The sequence below is a fragment of the Netta rufina genome (genome assembly GCF_964035555.1).
Source record: "Netta rufina genome assembly, chromosome: 21".
In the NCBI taxonomy this organism is placed as follows: domain Eukaryota; kingdom Metazoa; phylum Chordata; class Aves; order Anseriformes; family Anatidae; genus Netta; species Netta rufina.
In genome coordinates, this window is record NC_140145.1 from 616,210 (window position 1) to 634,014 (window position 17,805).

Consider the following 17,805-nt stretch of genomic DNA (forward strand, 5'->3'; position numbering starts at 1 on the left):
GTCCTGCTTGACAAACCTCATCTACTTCTATGGCAAAGTGACGCGCTTGGTGGATGAGGGAAAGGCTGTGGATGTGGTCTACCTTGACTTCAGTAAGGCTTTTGACACCGTTTCACACAGCATTCTCCTCAAGAAACTGGCTGCTCATGGCTTGGACTGGCGTACACTTCGTTGGGTTAGAAACTGGCTGGATAGCCGGGGCCAGAGTTGTGGTGAACAGAGTTATACCCAGCTGGAGGCCGGTCACTAGTGGTGTCCCCCAGGGCTCAGTATTAGGGCCAGTTCTCTTTAATATCTTTATCGATGATCTGGAAGAGGGGATTGAGTGCACCCTCAGTAAGTTTGCAGATGACACCAGGTTAGGTGTGTGTGTTGATCTCTCGAGGCTAGGAAGGCTCTGCAGGAGGATCTGGATAGGCTGGACTGATGGGCTGAGGCCAACTGCATGAAGTTCAACAAGGCCAAGTGCTGGGTCCTGCACCTGGGGTGCAATAACCCCAAGCAGCACTACAGGCTGGGAGATGAGTGGTTGGAAAGCTGCCTGGTGGAGAAGGACCTGGGAGTATTGGTTGATAGTCAGCTGAATATGAGCCAGCAGTGTGCTCAGGTGGCCAAGAAGGCCAACAGCATCCTGGCTTGCATAAGAAACAGTGTGGCCAGCAGGACTAGGGAAGTGATCGTCCCCCTGTACTCAGCTCTGGTGAGGCCGCACCTCAAGTACTGTGTTCAGTTTTGGGCCCCTCGCTACAAGAAAGACATCAAGGTGCTCAAGCAAGTCCAGAGAAGGGTGGTGAAGCTGGTGAGGGGTCTGGAGAACAAGTCTTATGAGGAATGGCTGAGGGAGCTGGGATTGTTCACCCTGGAAAAGAACAGGCTCAGGGGCAACATTATTGCACTCTACAGGTACCTTAATGGAGACTGTAGCAAGGTGGGGATTGGTCTATTCTCCATATTCTCCAACGTGTCTGGTGATAGGATGAGGGGGAATGGGCTAAAATTGCACCAGGGGAGGTTTAGGTTGGATATTAGGAAGAACTTCTTTACTGAAAGGGTTGTTAGGCATTGGAATAGGCTGCCCAGGGAAGTGGTGGAGTCACCATCCCTGGAGGTCTTTAAAAGATGTTTAGATGTAGAGCTTAGCGATATGGTTTAGTGGAGGACTTGTTACGTCAAAGGTTGGACTCGGTGATCTTGGAGGTCTCTTCCAACCTAGATGATTCTGTGATTGAGCCAGCACCAAGGATAGACTCATGCTCCTGTGGAAGAGGCCAGCACCCTCATCTGCCCCAGGACCACAGTTGGAGGACCAGCCCTGTCAGATCTTCTGGTACACATCCTCACAGGTCTTCCCTGCCTTCATAGCTTCAACATAGCCCAGACAATTTAAGTAGTCAAACAGCAGATGGGTACCCCAGCCCACATCAATGGACGGGAAGTGGAAGTTGTTCCTATGAAGGCTCCAGGTCCAATGGGGCTCTTTTGGCTGGCAATGACAACAGCAAAACCAGAATGAAAGTCCATAATCTTAATGCCTAGATACCACTGCTACTCCTACTTTACAACATGCTGACACGGGTAATCTAGCTTCTCATTTTTTCTTTTACTCAGTGATTTGCTCACAGCAAAGTCTGTATGAATGAGTAAAGCCCTTGTTGCAGAAATACCTACACAAGGATCACGCTTAATGTACCAGACATCTAAATCAGATCTCCAGTTCAACCTGTCCCAACTCCCACACACAAAAGCACTTTTCAGAAGCAGGGCAGCTTCTTTGGGCTTCATTCTAGACAGATCAGAGCATGCTGCTGAATGTATGGCACAAAAAGAGTTTTAAAATGACAATTTTAACACCTTGGTAGGCTTAGCAATTGCAAATTTTTCTCTCAGACTGATGATTTAAAATTAATTTCAATCTGGTTCCTACTGGTTTCCTTGGCTCCAGATAGCATAAGCAAGTGAAGGTGAGCCTGGCCACATGCCAGGCCCTGCACGCAACCCCTTCCCACTTTCCTGCACTAGGGAGGTGCAGAGATGGTTCCACTGTGCTGTGCTGAGCCCAGGCAGTAATGTGCAGCACCAGCAGCACTGAGGGCAGGCAGGATCTCAGACACTAGGAGAGAGCTGGGATCAGGGCCAGGTTCCAGGGAGCACAGACATGCTGCCAAGTGCCCAAGAAGGAGCTGGGAAAGCCAAAGCTCAGCTGGAACAGTGTCAGTGTTGTGCAGGACAGCAAGATGGTCTGCCAAAAGTACCAGTGAGCCTGAAGGAGCCCCATTGACTAGGGAAATGGCCAAGACAAGGGTTAGATTTTTCTCTTTTGCTTCAGTCCTCTTGGCCTCCTAGAGTCCTCTGCCAGAGACATGAAGAACTACCCACAGAGCAGGATGTAGGCTATGGGAGAGCTTACACCAGCTGGAGATACACAGGTCCATGGGACCTGGCCCATGTCACTGTAAAGGGCCTCTCCATCATCTTCAAAAGACAGCAGTGACCATGGGTGATTCCAGAGGATTGGCAAAAGGTAAACATTAGACCAAACTTTTGGTAAGAGAATCTGGGAAACCCAAGGCTGCTCGGCCTCCCCTGAGTCCTCCTGGAAGGACAAGAAGGTAATTGGAAACAACCAGTGTAGATTTACCAGGGGCAAATCATGCTGTACTAACCTGTTTGCCTTTTCCAATGAGATGCCTGGCTGTGCAGATGAGAGGAGAATAAAGAATGGTATATATCATGAGTTTAAGGCCTTTAGCACAGACTCACGCAGTATACTTATAGCCATTTTGATAAGAGATGGGCTGGATAAGGTAGATGGAAAATTGGACTGCTAGACTCAGAGGGTTGTGAACAGCAATACAAAGTCCAACAAGTGGCCAGTTCCTAATGACAATCCCTCCATGTGTGATGCTGGGGACTATATGTTAAAAAGATTCATCACCAAGCTGGCATGACAGAGTTGAATGCATTTTCAGCACATTTGCAGAATACATCAAATTGGGAATTTGGAAGGCAGGGCTGGCATTCAGGGGGACCTCTAAAGTCTGGAGAAAGAGGCTGACAGGAATCCCATGAAGTTCAAAGGGAAATGCAGGGTCCTGCACTGGGGACAGGAATGCACGCTGCAAGATGGGCTAGGGGCCAGGTGACCAGAAAGTAGCTTTACAAAAGTCCCTGAAGTCCTGGTGGAGAGAAGACCACGCCCATGAGTCAGCAGTCAGCAGTGAGCAGAAGGACAGCCAGCAGAACAAGGACAGGGATTACTCTTTCCACCTGCCAATTGTGAGACCACACCTAAAGTGCTGTGTTCTGAAAGGGGCTTCCCTAGAGAAGTCACATGGGAGTGAACACAGTTGAGGCCACTGAGATGGTCTAGGCTGGAGCACAGGCTGAGAGAAGCAGGTTAGGTCAGCTAGAGGTGACAAAGCTCAGGGGGATCTTAGAAACACCCTGGGAAGAGAGAAGATGGAACCAGACTCTTCTTGGAGGTGCACAGTGGCAGGACAAGAGGTGATGGACCAAGCTGGAATATGGGAAATTGCAAAATTTCCTATATGAAATTTAACTGGAAATCATCACAAGAGTGGTCAAACACTGGACGAGGGCCTAGAGGACCCATGGACCTGATGTCCATGGCATCTCCATCCTTAGAGATACCAAGAATGCAGCCTGACAATGCAACCTGATATGGCTGGCATGGTTCTGGGGCAGGGACTAAGATCTCCTGACTTCCCCTCTCACTGATACACTGTGATCCCATGATAAGGAACAAATCCAGATGGCAGATTTCTAGCTGGGCCACTGGCTTGTTGCTGGATGGCTGCGTCCAAAGAGGACACCTACACTTGCTCACAGACAGTGCCAGCTGCAATATCTCCATTACACTCCCTGTGGCAGTGAATATGTCCCATAGCACCAAAAGTCTGAAATTGCACAGCAGTGCACCAAATAACAGGGCAAAACCATCAAGGGCCATGGACATTTTCACACTAATTGTATATCCAAGCCAGAAAATTACAAATACAAATGATTAGCGGGGAGATGCTGGAGCTGCCCTGTAGGGAAAGTGGGATCAGCATCCTCCCAAACTCTACAACAAACTGGAATGCAGATAACTCTCAACTCAGAGCCAAGTCACTGCCTTACCATAAGCTCACCCCACACTGTTTCCCTGGGGACAGCTACAAAATTTGTGTTGGCACAGCTCATCCATCAGGCACTCACAGCCCAGCAGTGCCACTTGCCAGACCCACAAGAGCCATCAGCACTACTCACCTGCAGCGCATGATGACAAGCAAAGCCAGCAATGCAGCCCGAGGATGACGCTGCTCCGTGCCCAGCTCTGCTCCCAGCCTCCACCATCCTGAGTACATGCTGAACTACACACTGCTGTGCACAGGGTCCCAGCACAGGGTCAGCATCCATGAGAAGACAAACAGTCAGAGACTGACTGGATCACAAGCCCAAGCCCAGAAGAAGAGCATTGTGCTACATCATCCACTTCAGCATTGCAGTGCAGGGGCTCTGAGCTTTCAACTTGCATTGGGTCCCCACCAGGCTTTGATGGAAGGAAGCCTCACCATATCTGGAGGCACTGGGATTCAGGAGAGCAAGAGGAGGTAAAAGATACCCAAATTTCTTTAGTTCCTTCCAGGGGATGAAGGGAGATCGTGATTAAGAGCTCCAAGCTTTGCTGCTAACCCTTTACCGGAAAATGAGCTTTGGGACTGGTCCCTGGGGCTGTGCAGCCCTGTGTGCTCCTACTTTCCTGCAGGCTGTTTGGGCACACCTGTGTATCACATGCCTGGTCTCCACCTTCTTGCCACTGTCACCCACACCTGTATTTGATGGCAAACCACTCCTGAAAGGCGCATTGTGGAGCAGAGCTGAGAAGAAAGCTTGGTGGTGGTGGTTTCACAGCACTGCTGGAAGCACGCAGCAACAGCAGTGTCTTTGGAGTGGTAAAGGAAGAGGTGTTTTGGTTTTTTTTGTTTGTTTGTTTGTTTTTTGTTCTGGTAAGAGACCTGCTGACATCCCCACACACACTGCCCAGTTTGTGCAGAGCTGTGCCTGTGCCAGGGCCCCTCCCAGGGTTAGGAGAGAAGAGATGGCACACAGATGCTGTCCTGCTTTGCTGTATACTGTTTCACTCTGCTTTGCTTTGGCTTTGCTATGTCCTGCTAAAAGCAAGCCCCAGCAGTTGTTATTTCCAGTTGCTCTTGAGACACATTTCAAGCCTTTCTCTTGCATCTGTTTTACACAGCATAGTTTCCCCACTGCCTGAGGCTCAGCTATGACAGCCTCTCACCACCTGTGCAGGGTCTGGAGGATGCTGGGCTCTGTGCTGGAAGCTGCCTTTGCAGAATTAATTAGTCAGTGTTACTAGTATTGGTTAGGCATTGACTGCAGCATAGTGGAGCAGACTACACAAGTGGCTTTATGGGCTGAAAAGGAGTAGAAATACCCCATATCCTCTTGCTTCCCTGCACAGCACTTTGAGAAAGTATAATTTATATTTGTGTGTAAAACCTCTGCAAGAGAGGCACAAGAGGTGCCTGGATCCCCACGCATAGGCAATGAAGAGCAGTGCTGACAGCTGCTATTTGCATTATCACTTTAATTGTTTGCTAAAACAAGACCTTTGCTGAGGAACAAGGACTCATTTGTTTGCTCTATCTTTTTTTTTTTTTCCACTCATGTTTTGCCAGTATGACCAGAGAGAACAAAGTACCAGAGCTCACTCTGAAGTGAAAAAGAGGCAAATGCTGAAGAAGCACTACCAGAGCAACGGCTCCATTTTGTAAGGTGCTCTTCCACTGAAAGCTCACCAGTGTGTTGGCCAACCCGCAATAAAAACTACACAGCAGCACTGTGTGGTGAGGAATTAAAGTTTCAGCCCTGGGCAAGTTTGTTTTAAGAAGCTGTGACCATACGACACCTGTTGAAGGCTCATGGCCCTGCACCAACCACACAGACACCCCATGCATGCCCTGAACACAGTCTATCACAACTCAGTTTGCCCAGCCATCACAGCATGACTAACCCAAGGTGAATGGCTCAAGTATGGCTGAGCACTGGCTGAAAACACTGCAAGGTCACATCACCAACTTGGCGATGTGACTGGTAGGTCACATCACCAACAAGGCAGGGATGGGCAAGACTGCTTAAGACACAGAGGCTCAGCACCAGAGTGCAGCAACTAACCTAGTGAAGCTCATTAAGACTGCACAGAACAATAAGTTGATTTATTAAATAAAATGTGTTTCACTCACACTCACTCCTGGATTCACTTATTTTCTCATGCTCCGAATTCACAAGGCCAAAAACACACATGGCCAGCAGTGTTTGTGTGTGACACATCTTACGAGTCCTCCTCACGTGTCCTGGGATCTTTGTTACTGGTGGCCACAGACTGGCTTGGGATGTACCTTCTGTGCTCTTCAAGAGCTGACAGCAACACTGATCTTACACCCTTTCACCCTTACCTGCCTTGGGTCTTGAGGCAGCACAGCTGATACATAATTATGGAATTATTAAAATTGTCCAGGGCCTTTAGAGGTCCTTCTCATCTGTTCTGGAGTAAGATGCCCAGTGGTTTGCTACCTACCCTAAGCTTTCTTAGAAGCTGTATGTATCTGTGCTGGCATCTTGATAACCTTCTGCGTTGGGTGCCATCAACCCATGTCAATCTCTTCTTCCACACACACTTCCATTCAAATTATCTAAATCTTTCTATTACCTGTCTCTACAGGTAGCCACGTGCAATGCTGCATGGCAAACCCAGATAGAGTGGGGGGTCCTGAAAGACAGCAGGATCTGCTGAGTATGTTCCCAGCTGCCACATACAAGCAGGCTGATAGAAATCCTGAGCAGCGGTACCAGACTTGCCACTTCTACATGACTGGAAAGGCACAGAGCTGCTCCTGTTTTCATCAATCACCAATACAGATAACCTGCCAGGACCAGAGTCTGCCTCAATTCAGGACCAGAATTGGCTGCCTCTGTATACTGAAATGGTCTCTGCTGAGGGAAGATGTGCACCAGAAGCAACAGCCCTTTGTATCTTAGATCCCAAATCTTTGAGCACAGAGGTGTCAGGCTAATTCACCTCAATCTAAGTGCAAAGTGGCAAAGAGGAGCAAAATACTGCATGCTGGACTTCCCACAAAGAAGGTAAGGAGTTCTTATGGACTAGAGAGGACAAAGAAGTGCTTGTGCAGCTTTCTGAGGCATAAACATTTCAACAAGAATCATTGGTCCTCTGTAGCAAGGACCAAGCTAGTAAACACACAGAGAAGTTACAACCAAGAACTACATGTAAGAAGCTGGGAACTTGTGGACTGAGCAGGCAGCTGAGGTCACCTCGGAGTGACCCACCTCCCCCAGCACAACCACTGTGACAGCTGCACCTCTTGGTGGTTTACAGGGTCGAGGCCAAAAGTGAAGGTTTCAGCCCATACATGAGCCAGCAGCCAGTAGCTTTATAGACCAGGCTGCTTTAGCAAGCGCAGTGATGAAGTCAGACCCAATGCTGGGGTGCAGCAGCACCCAGGTGTCAGTCATGGCTTCAAACACTCAACTGTCTGGCCTTGATAACCCTTGCTCAGCAGGGCCAGATAAGCCCACCTTCATTGTGGGTCTCCTGGAGTATCACCACAAAGGCAGCAGTAGCTTAGTGAACGAGGAAGGGAGAAACCATGCTTGCTGGTTTGGTTGGGATAGAGTTAATTTTCTTCATAGTTGCTGGTAAGGTGTTATGCTTTCAGATTTGTAATGAAAACTGTGCTGATAACACCCCAGTGTTTTAGTTGTTGCAGAGCAAACTTACATGAAGCCAAGGACTTTTCAGATTCTCATGCTGCCCTGCCAGTGAGGAGGCTGGGGATACACAAGAAGCTGAGAGGGGACAGAGTCAGGACATCTGACCCCAACTGGCATAAGGGGTATTCCATAACTTAACAGCATCATGCTGAACAGTGAAGCTGGGGAAGTTGGCCAGGGGGGCTACTGTTGCTTGGGGACTGGCTGGGCACTAGTTGGCTGGTGGTGAGCAATTGCAATTTGCATCATTTGTTTTAGTTTGGCTGAGTTCCCCCCCCCCCCCTTTTTTCTTCTTTTTTCTTTTTTCTTTTTTTTTATTAAACTATCTTTACCTTGACCCACAAGTTTTCTCAATTGCCTTTCCAATTCTCTTCCCCCACCATCCCACTGAGGTGAAGTGAGTGAGCAGCTGGGGTTAAGCCACAACACCATGCTTGAGAGAGCCCTTGCAGACACACTTCCCCACTGTGCCCATGGCTTGGGGCACAACAGGCATGCGGGGCTTGGGGCTAGGAGGCCAACACTGAGCACACCTAATGCCTCTCTAAAAGGGCTTGATGCCTCCTGCCACAAGAGCATCCAAGGCTTCTCATCAGCCAGAGCACGAAGGCAGCTGCCCACAGGGAAGAGGAACATATGCTGATGGAGGCGGGGCTGCTAGAGGGGGACCCTCCCCACAGGCTAATGGGATGGGAATCATTGCCCTTGCAGGCCTGAGGAGCAACTGAAGTCAAAAGCATCCAGAACTGCACACACCACCCCTTGTTACAATGTTGGCTAGGCTGAATAAAAGCAGCCCAGTGCTGCCAACATCTGTTTGGCATGAACTCTCTGAGATCTGGTATGGGAGTCTCGGCCTTCATGGGCCCAGTGCCTCCCCTTAACTAGAAATGGAGAAATCCACCACACAACAGCATGACCTGCAGGAACAGCCCAGAAAAAGAGGCTTAGCTCTTTTAGATTAGCGAGCGCGTCACCAAAATATTTCTTCTCATGTCACCTTTGAAAGCTTTCACATGTTTATCAGGAAGAAATGAGGTTAGGGATGATTTACTGGCAGGCACGTTTGTTTTTTTCTTTTCGAAGTATTAGGGTTCTATTTGCTTGTCCGTTTCTAGTTAAGATTTGTGCAGCAGGGAGCTGCTCCACAGAGGACAATATGTGAATGACAGGAGAAATGCTCATTAAATGATTCATGTAATCAAGTCTCTAACTTTCCTTCTGGGAGATGGAGGATCCAAAGTTATAAAAGATCATGTTCTTTTGAGATCACTTCCCCACACAAATTAGCCCACATTTTCAGCCCATTACTGAGTAGTATGGTCAAGTTACACCATCTGTAAATGAAATACTTTTTTTGCTTTGTACACTTTTTCTGGAGATAATTTATCTTGTCTTTGTCTAATGTCATTTCATCAAGTTAAACTAGTTCAACTTTTAGAACTCAAGACGTAGCCAACAATGTATAGACTTAATGTACAGACCTGGAGTTAACAATGTGCTAGGAGGTACAGTGCCAGGAACCACCTACCCTTCTGTGCATGCCACAGACAGAGTATAGCAGCTCTAAGGCTGGCAGATGTGCTGGAGCCAAAATGCCAACACATACCTATGGCTGATCCAGATAAATCTGCACCACTGCCTGATCCAACAAAGCCACTGGAGCCATGGCTTTGGTCTCTCCTGCCTCTATCCCAATGTACCCTGCAATAATGGGACATCCAGGACAGTGCACAACTGCATAACTTTAACTTCCACACAAAATCTGTAAAAGCATGTCCCATTTTCTAACGGTACATGTTATTTAGGAACCAAAGCTCTGGCTTCAAAAGCAGTTGGAGACCAACAATAACCCTGTCTTATGAGACCTCAGTTCATCAGTGGTCAAATGCTTCTGTGTTAACTTGAGACCTGTAAGAATGCCGCAGGATGTCCAAGTGGGGTGTGATGCTTGCTCATCTCCCCTGCCTCCAGTTCACCACTATGTCCCTTCCCTCAGCACTTCTCAGGTGCTTTGCACAGCTCTCCCTAGTTGTGCCTGCCTACTGTTTCCTGGAGGAAACTTTCTTTTGACAATTTCTGCCAAGTTGTCGGCCTTGCCATGAGCAAGCCTGTTGATTGTGCTCTCTGTTGCTGTTTTTGAAGTCTAGTACTCGAACCCACTGCAGACATCACAGAGATGTTTGTGATCTGTCCTCACAGGCCAGGACCTAAGCAGTGCTCAGCAGAGCCACCTGCAGTGGCTGTAATCAGCTGTTTGTGAGAGAAAAGCCTCTCTACAAGGCACTCCAACATATCTTTGATTAAACATTTCATGGAATCACAGAATGGTTTGGGTTGGAAGGGACCTTAAAGATCATCTACTTCCAACTCCCCTGCCATGGGCAGGGACACCTCCCACCAGACCAGGTTGCTCAAAGCCCAATACAACCTATTCTTGAACACTTCCAGGGATGCCGCATCCCCAGGTTCTCTGGGCAACCTGTGCCAGTGCTTCACCACCCCCACAGTGAAGAATTTCTTCCTAATGTCTAATCAAAATCTACCATCTCTTAGTTTAAAGCCATTACACCTTCCCCTATCACTTACACTCCCTGATAGTCCCTCCGCAGCTTTCGTATAGGCCTCCTTCAGGTACCAGAAGGCTGCTTTACAGCAAGGTCTCCCAAGCTACTTCTAGGCTGTTTCTTGACTTTGAGGGGAGTAGAAAGGGAAATATTCAAAATTATAGAATAATTTAGCCTTAAACGGACTTTAGGAGGTCATGCAGCCTAACCTGCAGCTCAGAGAAGGATCAGTGACTCCCATTTTCTAGTGCATGTTGGACTTACAGAGCCCTGTGTCCCTCAACCCTCATCTCTTGTAAAGCCAACATTACCCATCTCCCTTGGTTGCAGACAAGAATCAAAAGAAGCATGACCCCCTGTCAAAACTGAGCATAAAGCAGCCTCAGGACCTACTTGGGTGGAGGAAAGGGAGGTGCACCCCTTCATGCCTCAGTCTCATTAACAAAACTCAATTCAGCATGTTAATCTCATGTAACATGTTCATTTCTTATGGAACAATTTTGTGGCACTCCCCTGGAAAAGCTTTGGCAATAAACCAAGTCTCTACCTCTGTATCTGTGGATAACCCTGTTAACAAGCCCACTGAAAGAAGGTGCTCGTTATTGGTAGTTTCACTGGAACAAGAGGGAGAATTGCATCAGCCCTTCAAGTCTACCATTTCACAGACTGCAAGGCTACACAGAGATGGAGCAGTAACCACAGCCCCGGCAGGGAAGAACATTCCCAACAGGCTGCAGGCTTGCACTCTGGCAGATAACCAATCTTTTTAGATTGCCCCAGTGACACCAGGGCAGAAACTCACCTGAGTTTTCCTTATCCTCAGGTCAGCAGATGACCTGTTCAGTCCTTCTTCTTGTTCAATGCTCTGCTCAATACCTGATTAGGGAAGAAAGACATGGATTATTTTAGGCTGTTTAGAAAAGAAAAAGAGGTTCTATGGCAAAGTGATTTTAAAAGATGGAAGCCTGTGAACTGGGGAGCATTTGGCACTGAGCAATCCCCAGTTTCTGACTCCAGCCTGTTGGTTTAGCTGGGCAGCACAGCGTCATTTCATTAATGCAATGCACACATTCCCCTTCTAACCCACTCCCTCCATTTTCAGCAATTATCCATTCAGGCAGGAGGAATCAATGACTGTCTCCATAGGAGTGGCGGGGGCTTAGGCAGGGCGCAGGACTGTGCCCAGGCACCTGGGCACCTGGGCACAGGAGCACTGACCAACATGAGTCCTCTTCACCACCAGCTCCTGCAGCTTCACCTGCACGTGGTCAGGCATGCCAGGCAGTGTCCCTCCCCAGCTTTTGTATAGGCCTCCTTTAGGTACCAGAAGGCTGCTTTATAGCAAGGTCTCCCAAGCTACTTCTAGGCTATTTCTTGACTTTGAGGGGAGCAGAAGGGGAATTATTCAGAATTATAGAATACTTCAGCCTTAAATGAACTTCAGGAGGTCATGCAGCCCAACCTGAAGCTCAGAGAAGGCATGCCAGGAAGTGTTTGTGAAGACTCAGAAGGTGAGGGCACTCATCTCTCTGGAAGGCACTATCCTTTACGTGCATTACAGCTATGCCTGGCCACAGGACCGACTCTGTGCTGTGAAGAGCATTAGTCACTCCCAGGCTGGTAAGCAAGGTTTTCGGCAAAACTGATGTGATGTTCAGCTCTGATCTCTGTACTTTCTGGTATTCAGACAAAAGGGAACACAGTGCTCTTCTCCCCCTGCTATGCAGGATGAGGAAATACAGAGTTAAAATGTCTCTGCAAAACACCAAAGCTCAAGACTTCTCCAGGTCAGCCCTGCACAGGAGAGACCACAATGCCCAGGCTGGAGAGAGGGCCTCATCTTGCTGAACATTCGCCTTCAGCAAAGCAGAGATTTGTCCTTTTAATTATGCCATAGTACAACTAACTGTGATTAATTTTTCACTTGCCCTAAGACTACAAATAACAGCACATGGGAGCGCTGCACAACTCAGTGCCCCACTGGGGCCCAGGCAGGGAGAGGGCATGGTGTTGCACAGTAGGTCTGCCACAGAGGAAGAGAGTGCAAATCCCCTCACAGTCAGCTCAGAACATGCTAATTCAATAGCTCCTATGTTACGATCTTTACAGGGAGTTTAAAAGCCTGGAAGAAATCTCCAATCTGTATGCTGGCACAGCATACAGAGCTATACACCTCCCAGTAGATCAGTGTGAGCTGGTGGCACTCCCTAGGTTAGGCTGAAATGCCCCATTCCTGATGTAGACATCTCCACAGCTCTCCAAGCCCGACCCTGGCAGCTTCCATGCTGCAGCACAACCCACGAGCCCAGCACAGGACAGGTCCCTCCTGCAGCAGGGGCTCCCCAGGGCCAGCCAGTGCGTCAGGGACACCACCAGCAACGTGGGCATTTCTGTGCTTGTCATGTGCTGGTCAGTGCAGGTGGCTCCACAGCACCACTCTGCAGACAGCAGCAGCACTGAAGCTTCTAAGGAAGAGTGGGTCTAGGGAACATATCGTGGTGCTTGCAGAGGGAGTCATACAGCACAGTGTGCTCTAGGGAAGTGCTAGAGAATATCATCACAAATTCTGCATTTCCTCCTATTCTCTTCTGGAACAAGCATCTGTATCTGGGGATATCTCGAAAGGTTCCATCCCACACAACCAGACAGCCGTGGCACTTGTCACATGCATACCCCTGCCTGGGAGAGTGACTGGATGCTGCCTGCACAGCACATTTCATCAGCAATTGGTCTTCCTCAGCATTTGTCATAAATCATTCCCTGTTCCCAAGGAACAGTATTGGCAAACATTGTACATTTATAATAATTAATAAAATCACATTTTCCCAAGAAGCTGGTAATTAGAATTAGCCACTGCATGAGCAGTATCTCTCCTAAAGAAGTCAATCCATTGTCAGCAGATGGTGTTTTTGATCATTCCTGACTGTTTTCTTTCATTGATCATGCTGGTCATGAGGTGATTTGGGACAAGGCACAAGGACTAACAGTCTGCTTCTCCAGGTAAATACAATACTGGTCAGTCTTTTCTAGAAGAAGAAGGAAATGGGAATCAGAACCTGTTCTGCAATTCTTCAGGCTCTCAAAGCCTCTTAAAAACAAAACAAAACATGTATAGAAAAGGATTTTTTTTTGGTGCAATAGCATAAAAACCTGTGATTTATAGAGTATGTTGTATGTCCCTGAAAGAAACCATTAGTGCTTAGCTCTTCTTCCAGTAACTGCTGTGAAGTCTGAAGTAACCACAGCAGCAGCAGCAGCTGGTGCCACCGCTCCGTTTGGAGGGGACAGCAGTGGGGCACCTCCCAGAGTGCCCCCTGAAGAAACTCTGTTCTGTCACTTTGCACAGGGAGAGCTCCTTGGGCGCTCTGGATGCAGGCTTGCAGGCATCACCGCAGCAGGACATACTACACCCTGTCCCCACCTAGGCTCCAGAGATCTCAGTACTGTGAGGCTACCCAGCCAGAGGGGCCCTGCTTCTTTGGAAGGGATCCCCTGGTCTGCAGAACACATAAGCTGATACCTCAGTTTCCATCCTGGGTCTAGGTGAGATCACGTCTCAGGAGGACAGAGGGAGCAAGGGAATAACAGAAGTGTAAGTGCTCCTTCTGGCTTCCAGACAGGCCACAGTCACACTAGTGGAGACAAATCTGACAAACAGCCCCAGCCACATCCAAGTCCTCCATGACTGCAGGGCTCCCACAAAACCTCAGGATCAAGGAAAATGCTGTCGGTGCAGGGGAAGCACCAGCTCCTTGTGCAGCCCTTCAGGTACAGCCAGTCTCCTGCACTGAGCTCTTCCAAATCCCACATGGTCCCAAGACCAGTGCCAACAAACCTGAGCCCTGCCAGTGCAACCTGCGTCCTGCCCCGAGATGCCACCATCCCTGGGGTCTGATCTTGGATACTCAGACTCCTTCAGCAAAATGGGTTCAGCCAAGTGCTCCAGTGCAACCACAGCCATCTGCGTGTTGACAGCCACATCGTCCTCCCTCTGCTTGTCAAAGAGATTGATTCTTCTGACTGCAGAAACTGTGAGTCACACCACACTCTGTCCCCATGCCACCCATGGCAGAAGACACACCAAGACAATGGAGCATACTAATGAGACAGGACAGCCTTCCCCACGCCCACAGCTTGTTTCTCGCCCACCACCAGCCCCACAGAGCCTCTGCATTGGGACCCTGTGGCAGCACAGCTGGGACAGCAGGAGGCCCCACTACTCAGCGCAGAGCTGTCCTGCTGCCACTGGTGAGGCAGTGTGCACTGCAGATGGAAAAGCAAGGGATGACGAGACCAGCCCTGCCAACCCAACCCCTCTGGCCTTGCCACAGGTGTGCTTGGGCTCCAAGCACACCAGGAGAGCCCTATGGCCTGCCTGCCAATGCTGGCATAGGCTGGCCTGAGACTCCGCAGCAGGGACTTGTGCATAAGCCTGCTGGGCGCTCATGCCCCTGTTCCCTCACCTTTGTCCTGGGACAGAGACTCAATGGGGTGACTCCATAAAAGGCAAACAGAAGTAGCTAGAGGATGCTAGAGAAGGGAAGGTGATGCATATTCCCAGGTGATCCCCACAAAGCAAAGGTAGAAGCTACCTCTGGCTGTCCCTTCCCCAGGTTGCCTGAGCACACACAGATAGGACTGGGCTGCAACAGGGCTCTGTTTGTAACCTGCCTAGAGAAAAACACCCCAAAATTCCCTTGGCCTGCAACAAACTCAAGCTGCTGCTGGCACAGGCTTGAAATGACAGCCAAGGCCCCATGGTAAGCTGAGCCAAGCCAACAGGCATTTCTGGTCATGGCACATCCCCAAAACCTATGTTGTTTCCACACTCAGCACACAGTTCATTCTGAATGTGATCACTCCCCAGCAAAAGTAATTTTTGTTAGACAGCAAAATGCAGGGTAAATCAGCTGTTCCAGGTGAGATTGGACCCATGGAGAGAGAAGAGCAGCATGTGTCCACTGATGTTTGGGGTTACTCTTGCTGTCAGGATGAGTTTGCATGTGGTTAAGAGAGCTGAGATAAGTGAACATTAAAGCACAAGAGGGATGAGTAAGCAGTGCTGGCCCTGGGGACACAGAGCAGGAGGCAGGGAAGCAACCTGAGTACAGGAGGGCAGCAATGGTATCCCCTCCCTGTGCTGAACCTGCCAGCCCAGAGGCTGTAAGGCAGGAGTGCAGCGGGCATACCCCCTTACCTGGTGCCCCATAGCAGCATCACAGGCAAATACTCACTCTTTAGCTTGGAGCGCACTTTGTTCGCTGTCTTTTTTATGTCAGACATCAGCTCTTCCAGCTCTTCCTTTGTTTCTGAGGAGAAATAAAAGAGCAAACATGGGTGTGTTGTAGACATTGTTAAAATCTGTCCCCCAGTCCCACAGTATATGGGGCCCAGAGCTGACAGCACTGCCCCTTCCTGGCTAGCAGAATTGGTGGAGCACCTCCACTCCATGGACCCAGACAGATTCTCCTCCCAAGTCCTGAGCCTGGCCATAACCCAGCTGGTGGCCAGGAAAACCAGGGGACAGAGAAGCCATACTGCAGGACTCCTGCCTGCACACCAAGCTAAACTCCCACATGCTCAGGGCTGTGCAGAAAGTGAAATGGAAGAGATACACAAGTGACAGTGCTGGTTCCTGCAGTGAAGAGAAAATCTTGGCTGCACACCAAAGCCCTTCTGCACACCAAGTGCCACAGTGTGGGACAATTTCCCTAGGGCTCTGCCACACTGGCAAGCCCTCCCCAGGCCATTATAAATAGTTATGTCTTCCTCAGGGAAAGTCTGGTGTTCCTGTGCTCGCTTTCCCTTTGCTCAGCAATAGGGATTTAGCTTGGCCATGCCTAGGCTCTCTTCTGCCCTGCAGCCAGCAGCTATCATTGACACTGTCTTAATAATAGCCAGTTTGTGCATATTCACTCCCCAGCCTGAATTCACTGCTTTTGACAAAAATCTGTGAGCTGCAGTGGCACAGTGCCAGGAAACACTCCCAGTCCCACAGCCTGTATCTCAGAAATGGCTCTGGGGAGCACAACAGCAACAGGACTGTAAAACAATTCCATATTTCAGTGTGAAGGAACACAGAAGATGCAAATAAAAACAAGTGCAAGTACATCCTTTGTCTCTGTACTCATTTACATCCCTATGTACCCACATCCTCCTGTGTGACCAGGCCAAAGCACTGGACATGCGGCTTCAGGCTCCCACTGGGAGAACAGCCCTATCAAGTGAAGGGAGCCCATCATTGAGTCCCTGTGTATCTTCAGGTCCTTCTCTCCAAGATTACAAAGGCTTTTACAGCAGTGATTCTCCTGGACTGTCAGGAATATTGACTTGGGTACAGGGAGAAGGAAACTAAAGCATATGACATGCTTGAGAGCAGTAAATCAGCTGAGAAAGCCCTGACTAACTGAAGAGGTTTGGCACAGGACTATCTATCTATGCTCTCTCTTATGCACAAATGTCAGAGATCAGGCAGTAATGCTCTGAACTCATCATTAAAAACACTGGAATTACTATAGTGTCTCTAGACACTTGTGTCTTGCAGGACTTTTCATTGCCACAGCATCTCCAAGCAACCATCCCTGCTTGGCAAACCTGGATTAGAACAAAGCTCCTTGATCTCCATCATGATCCTCTCCCAGAAACCAGAGTGTCCTTGATGGAGCTGAGATGTGCACCTCATGGTTCCATATTTCAGAAGTTGCCAGACCCAGGCAAGAAGCACAGCAAAGCTGGAGCAGGTCACATACCTCCTGTGCCCAGCACACAGATACCCGTCTGTGCTCGGCCTGCATAGACCTTTGCTTGATGCACCTGCAAAAAGGGCACATGGCAAGAACCTCCTGCACTCCAACAGCATCCCACTTCAGCATGGGACCAGCACATAGGTGCAGAGCAGACACAGTGAGTCCCTCTCTGTGCTCATCCATAGGCTTGTGGCAGTTAAGCTGGCTCAACAGGGTCATGATTCTGTGATAACCCTGACCTGACCACGAGACCAGCTGACCCCAAAAGTCACCTGCAAGACCAGCACATCACAGTGTCTCAGGATGCAGATACTAAAGAAAGTACAAACTACCTGCCATTAAAATATGATTTCTCAGAAATCCTGCTATCCTACCACTCCCTCTTGATTTTGATGGGATCAAGACTTAATTAAATAGAAATTTCTTTAATAAAGTGTAGACACATTAACTGAGTCATTTCAATGACTGTGGTGGCTTTGATGCTGTACGCTTCTAGCTGGCAGTCACAGGCTTGATTAGAAAATCATGATGATGGGAATGTACTAGGGGAAGATCACATCCTATCGATGCTTGTACACTTTTCTGACTCAGAGCTTAGCTTTAGCAGTGTTGGGAAAATGAGGAAATGAGCATGTCTGCAAATACCTTCTCCCAGGCTCCGGGAATTTCTAAACAAA

The 17,805-nt window shown here is 48.9% G+C and overlaps 1 protein-coding gene across 1 annotated transcript in view; it reads right to left on the reverse strand.

Moving 5' to 3' along the window:
- Window positions 1-17,805, reverse strand: part of STX1A (syntaxin 1A) — a 107,714-nt gene that overhangs the window by 27,811 nt on the left and 62,098 nt on the right. Inside the window, exons 4-5 of the mRNA XM_084299889.1 lie at window positions 15,617-15,691; window positions 11,185-11,258 (exon numbers count right to left, since the gene is read on the reverse strand). Of these exons, the coding sequence (XP_084156015.1) occupies window positions 11,185-11,258; window positions 15,617-15,691 (149 nt within the window). The remainder of the gene's footprint in view (window positions 1-11,184; window positions 11,259-15,616; window positions 15,692-17,805) is intronic.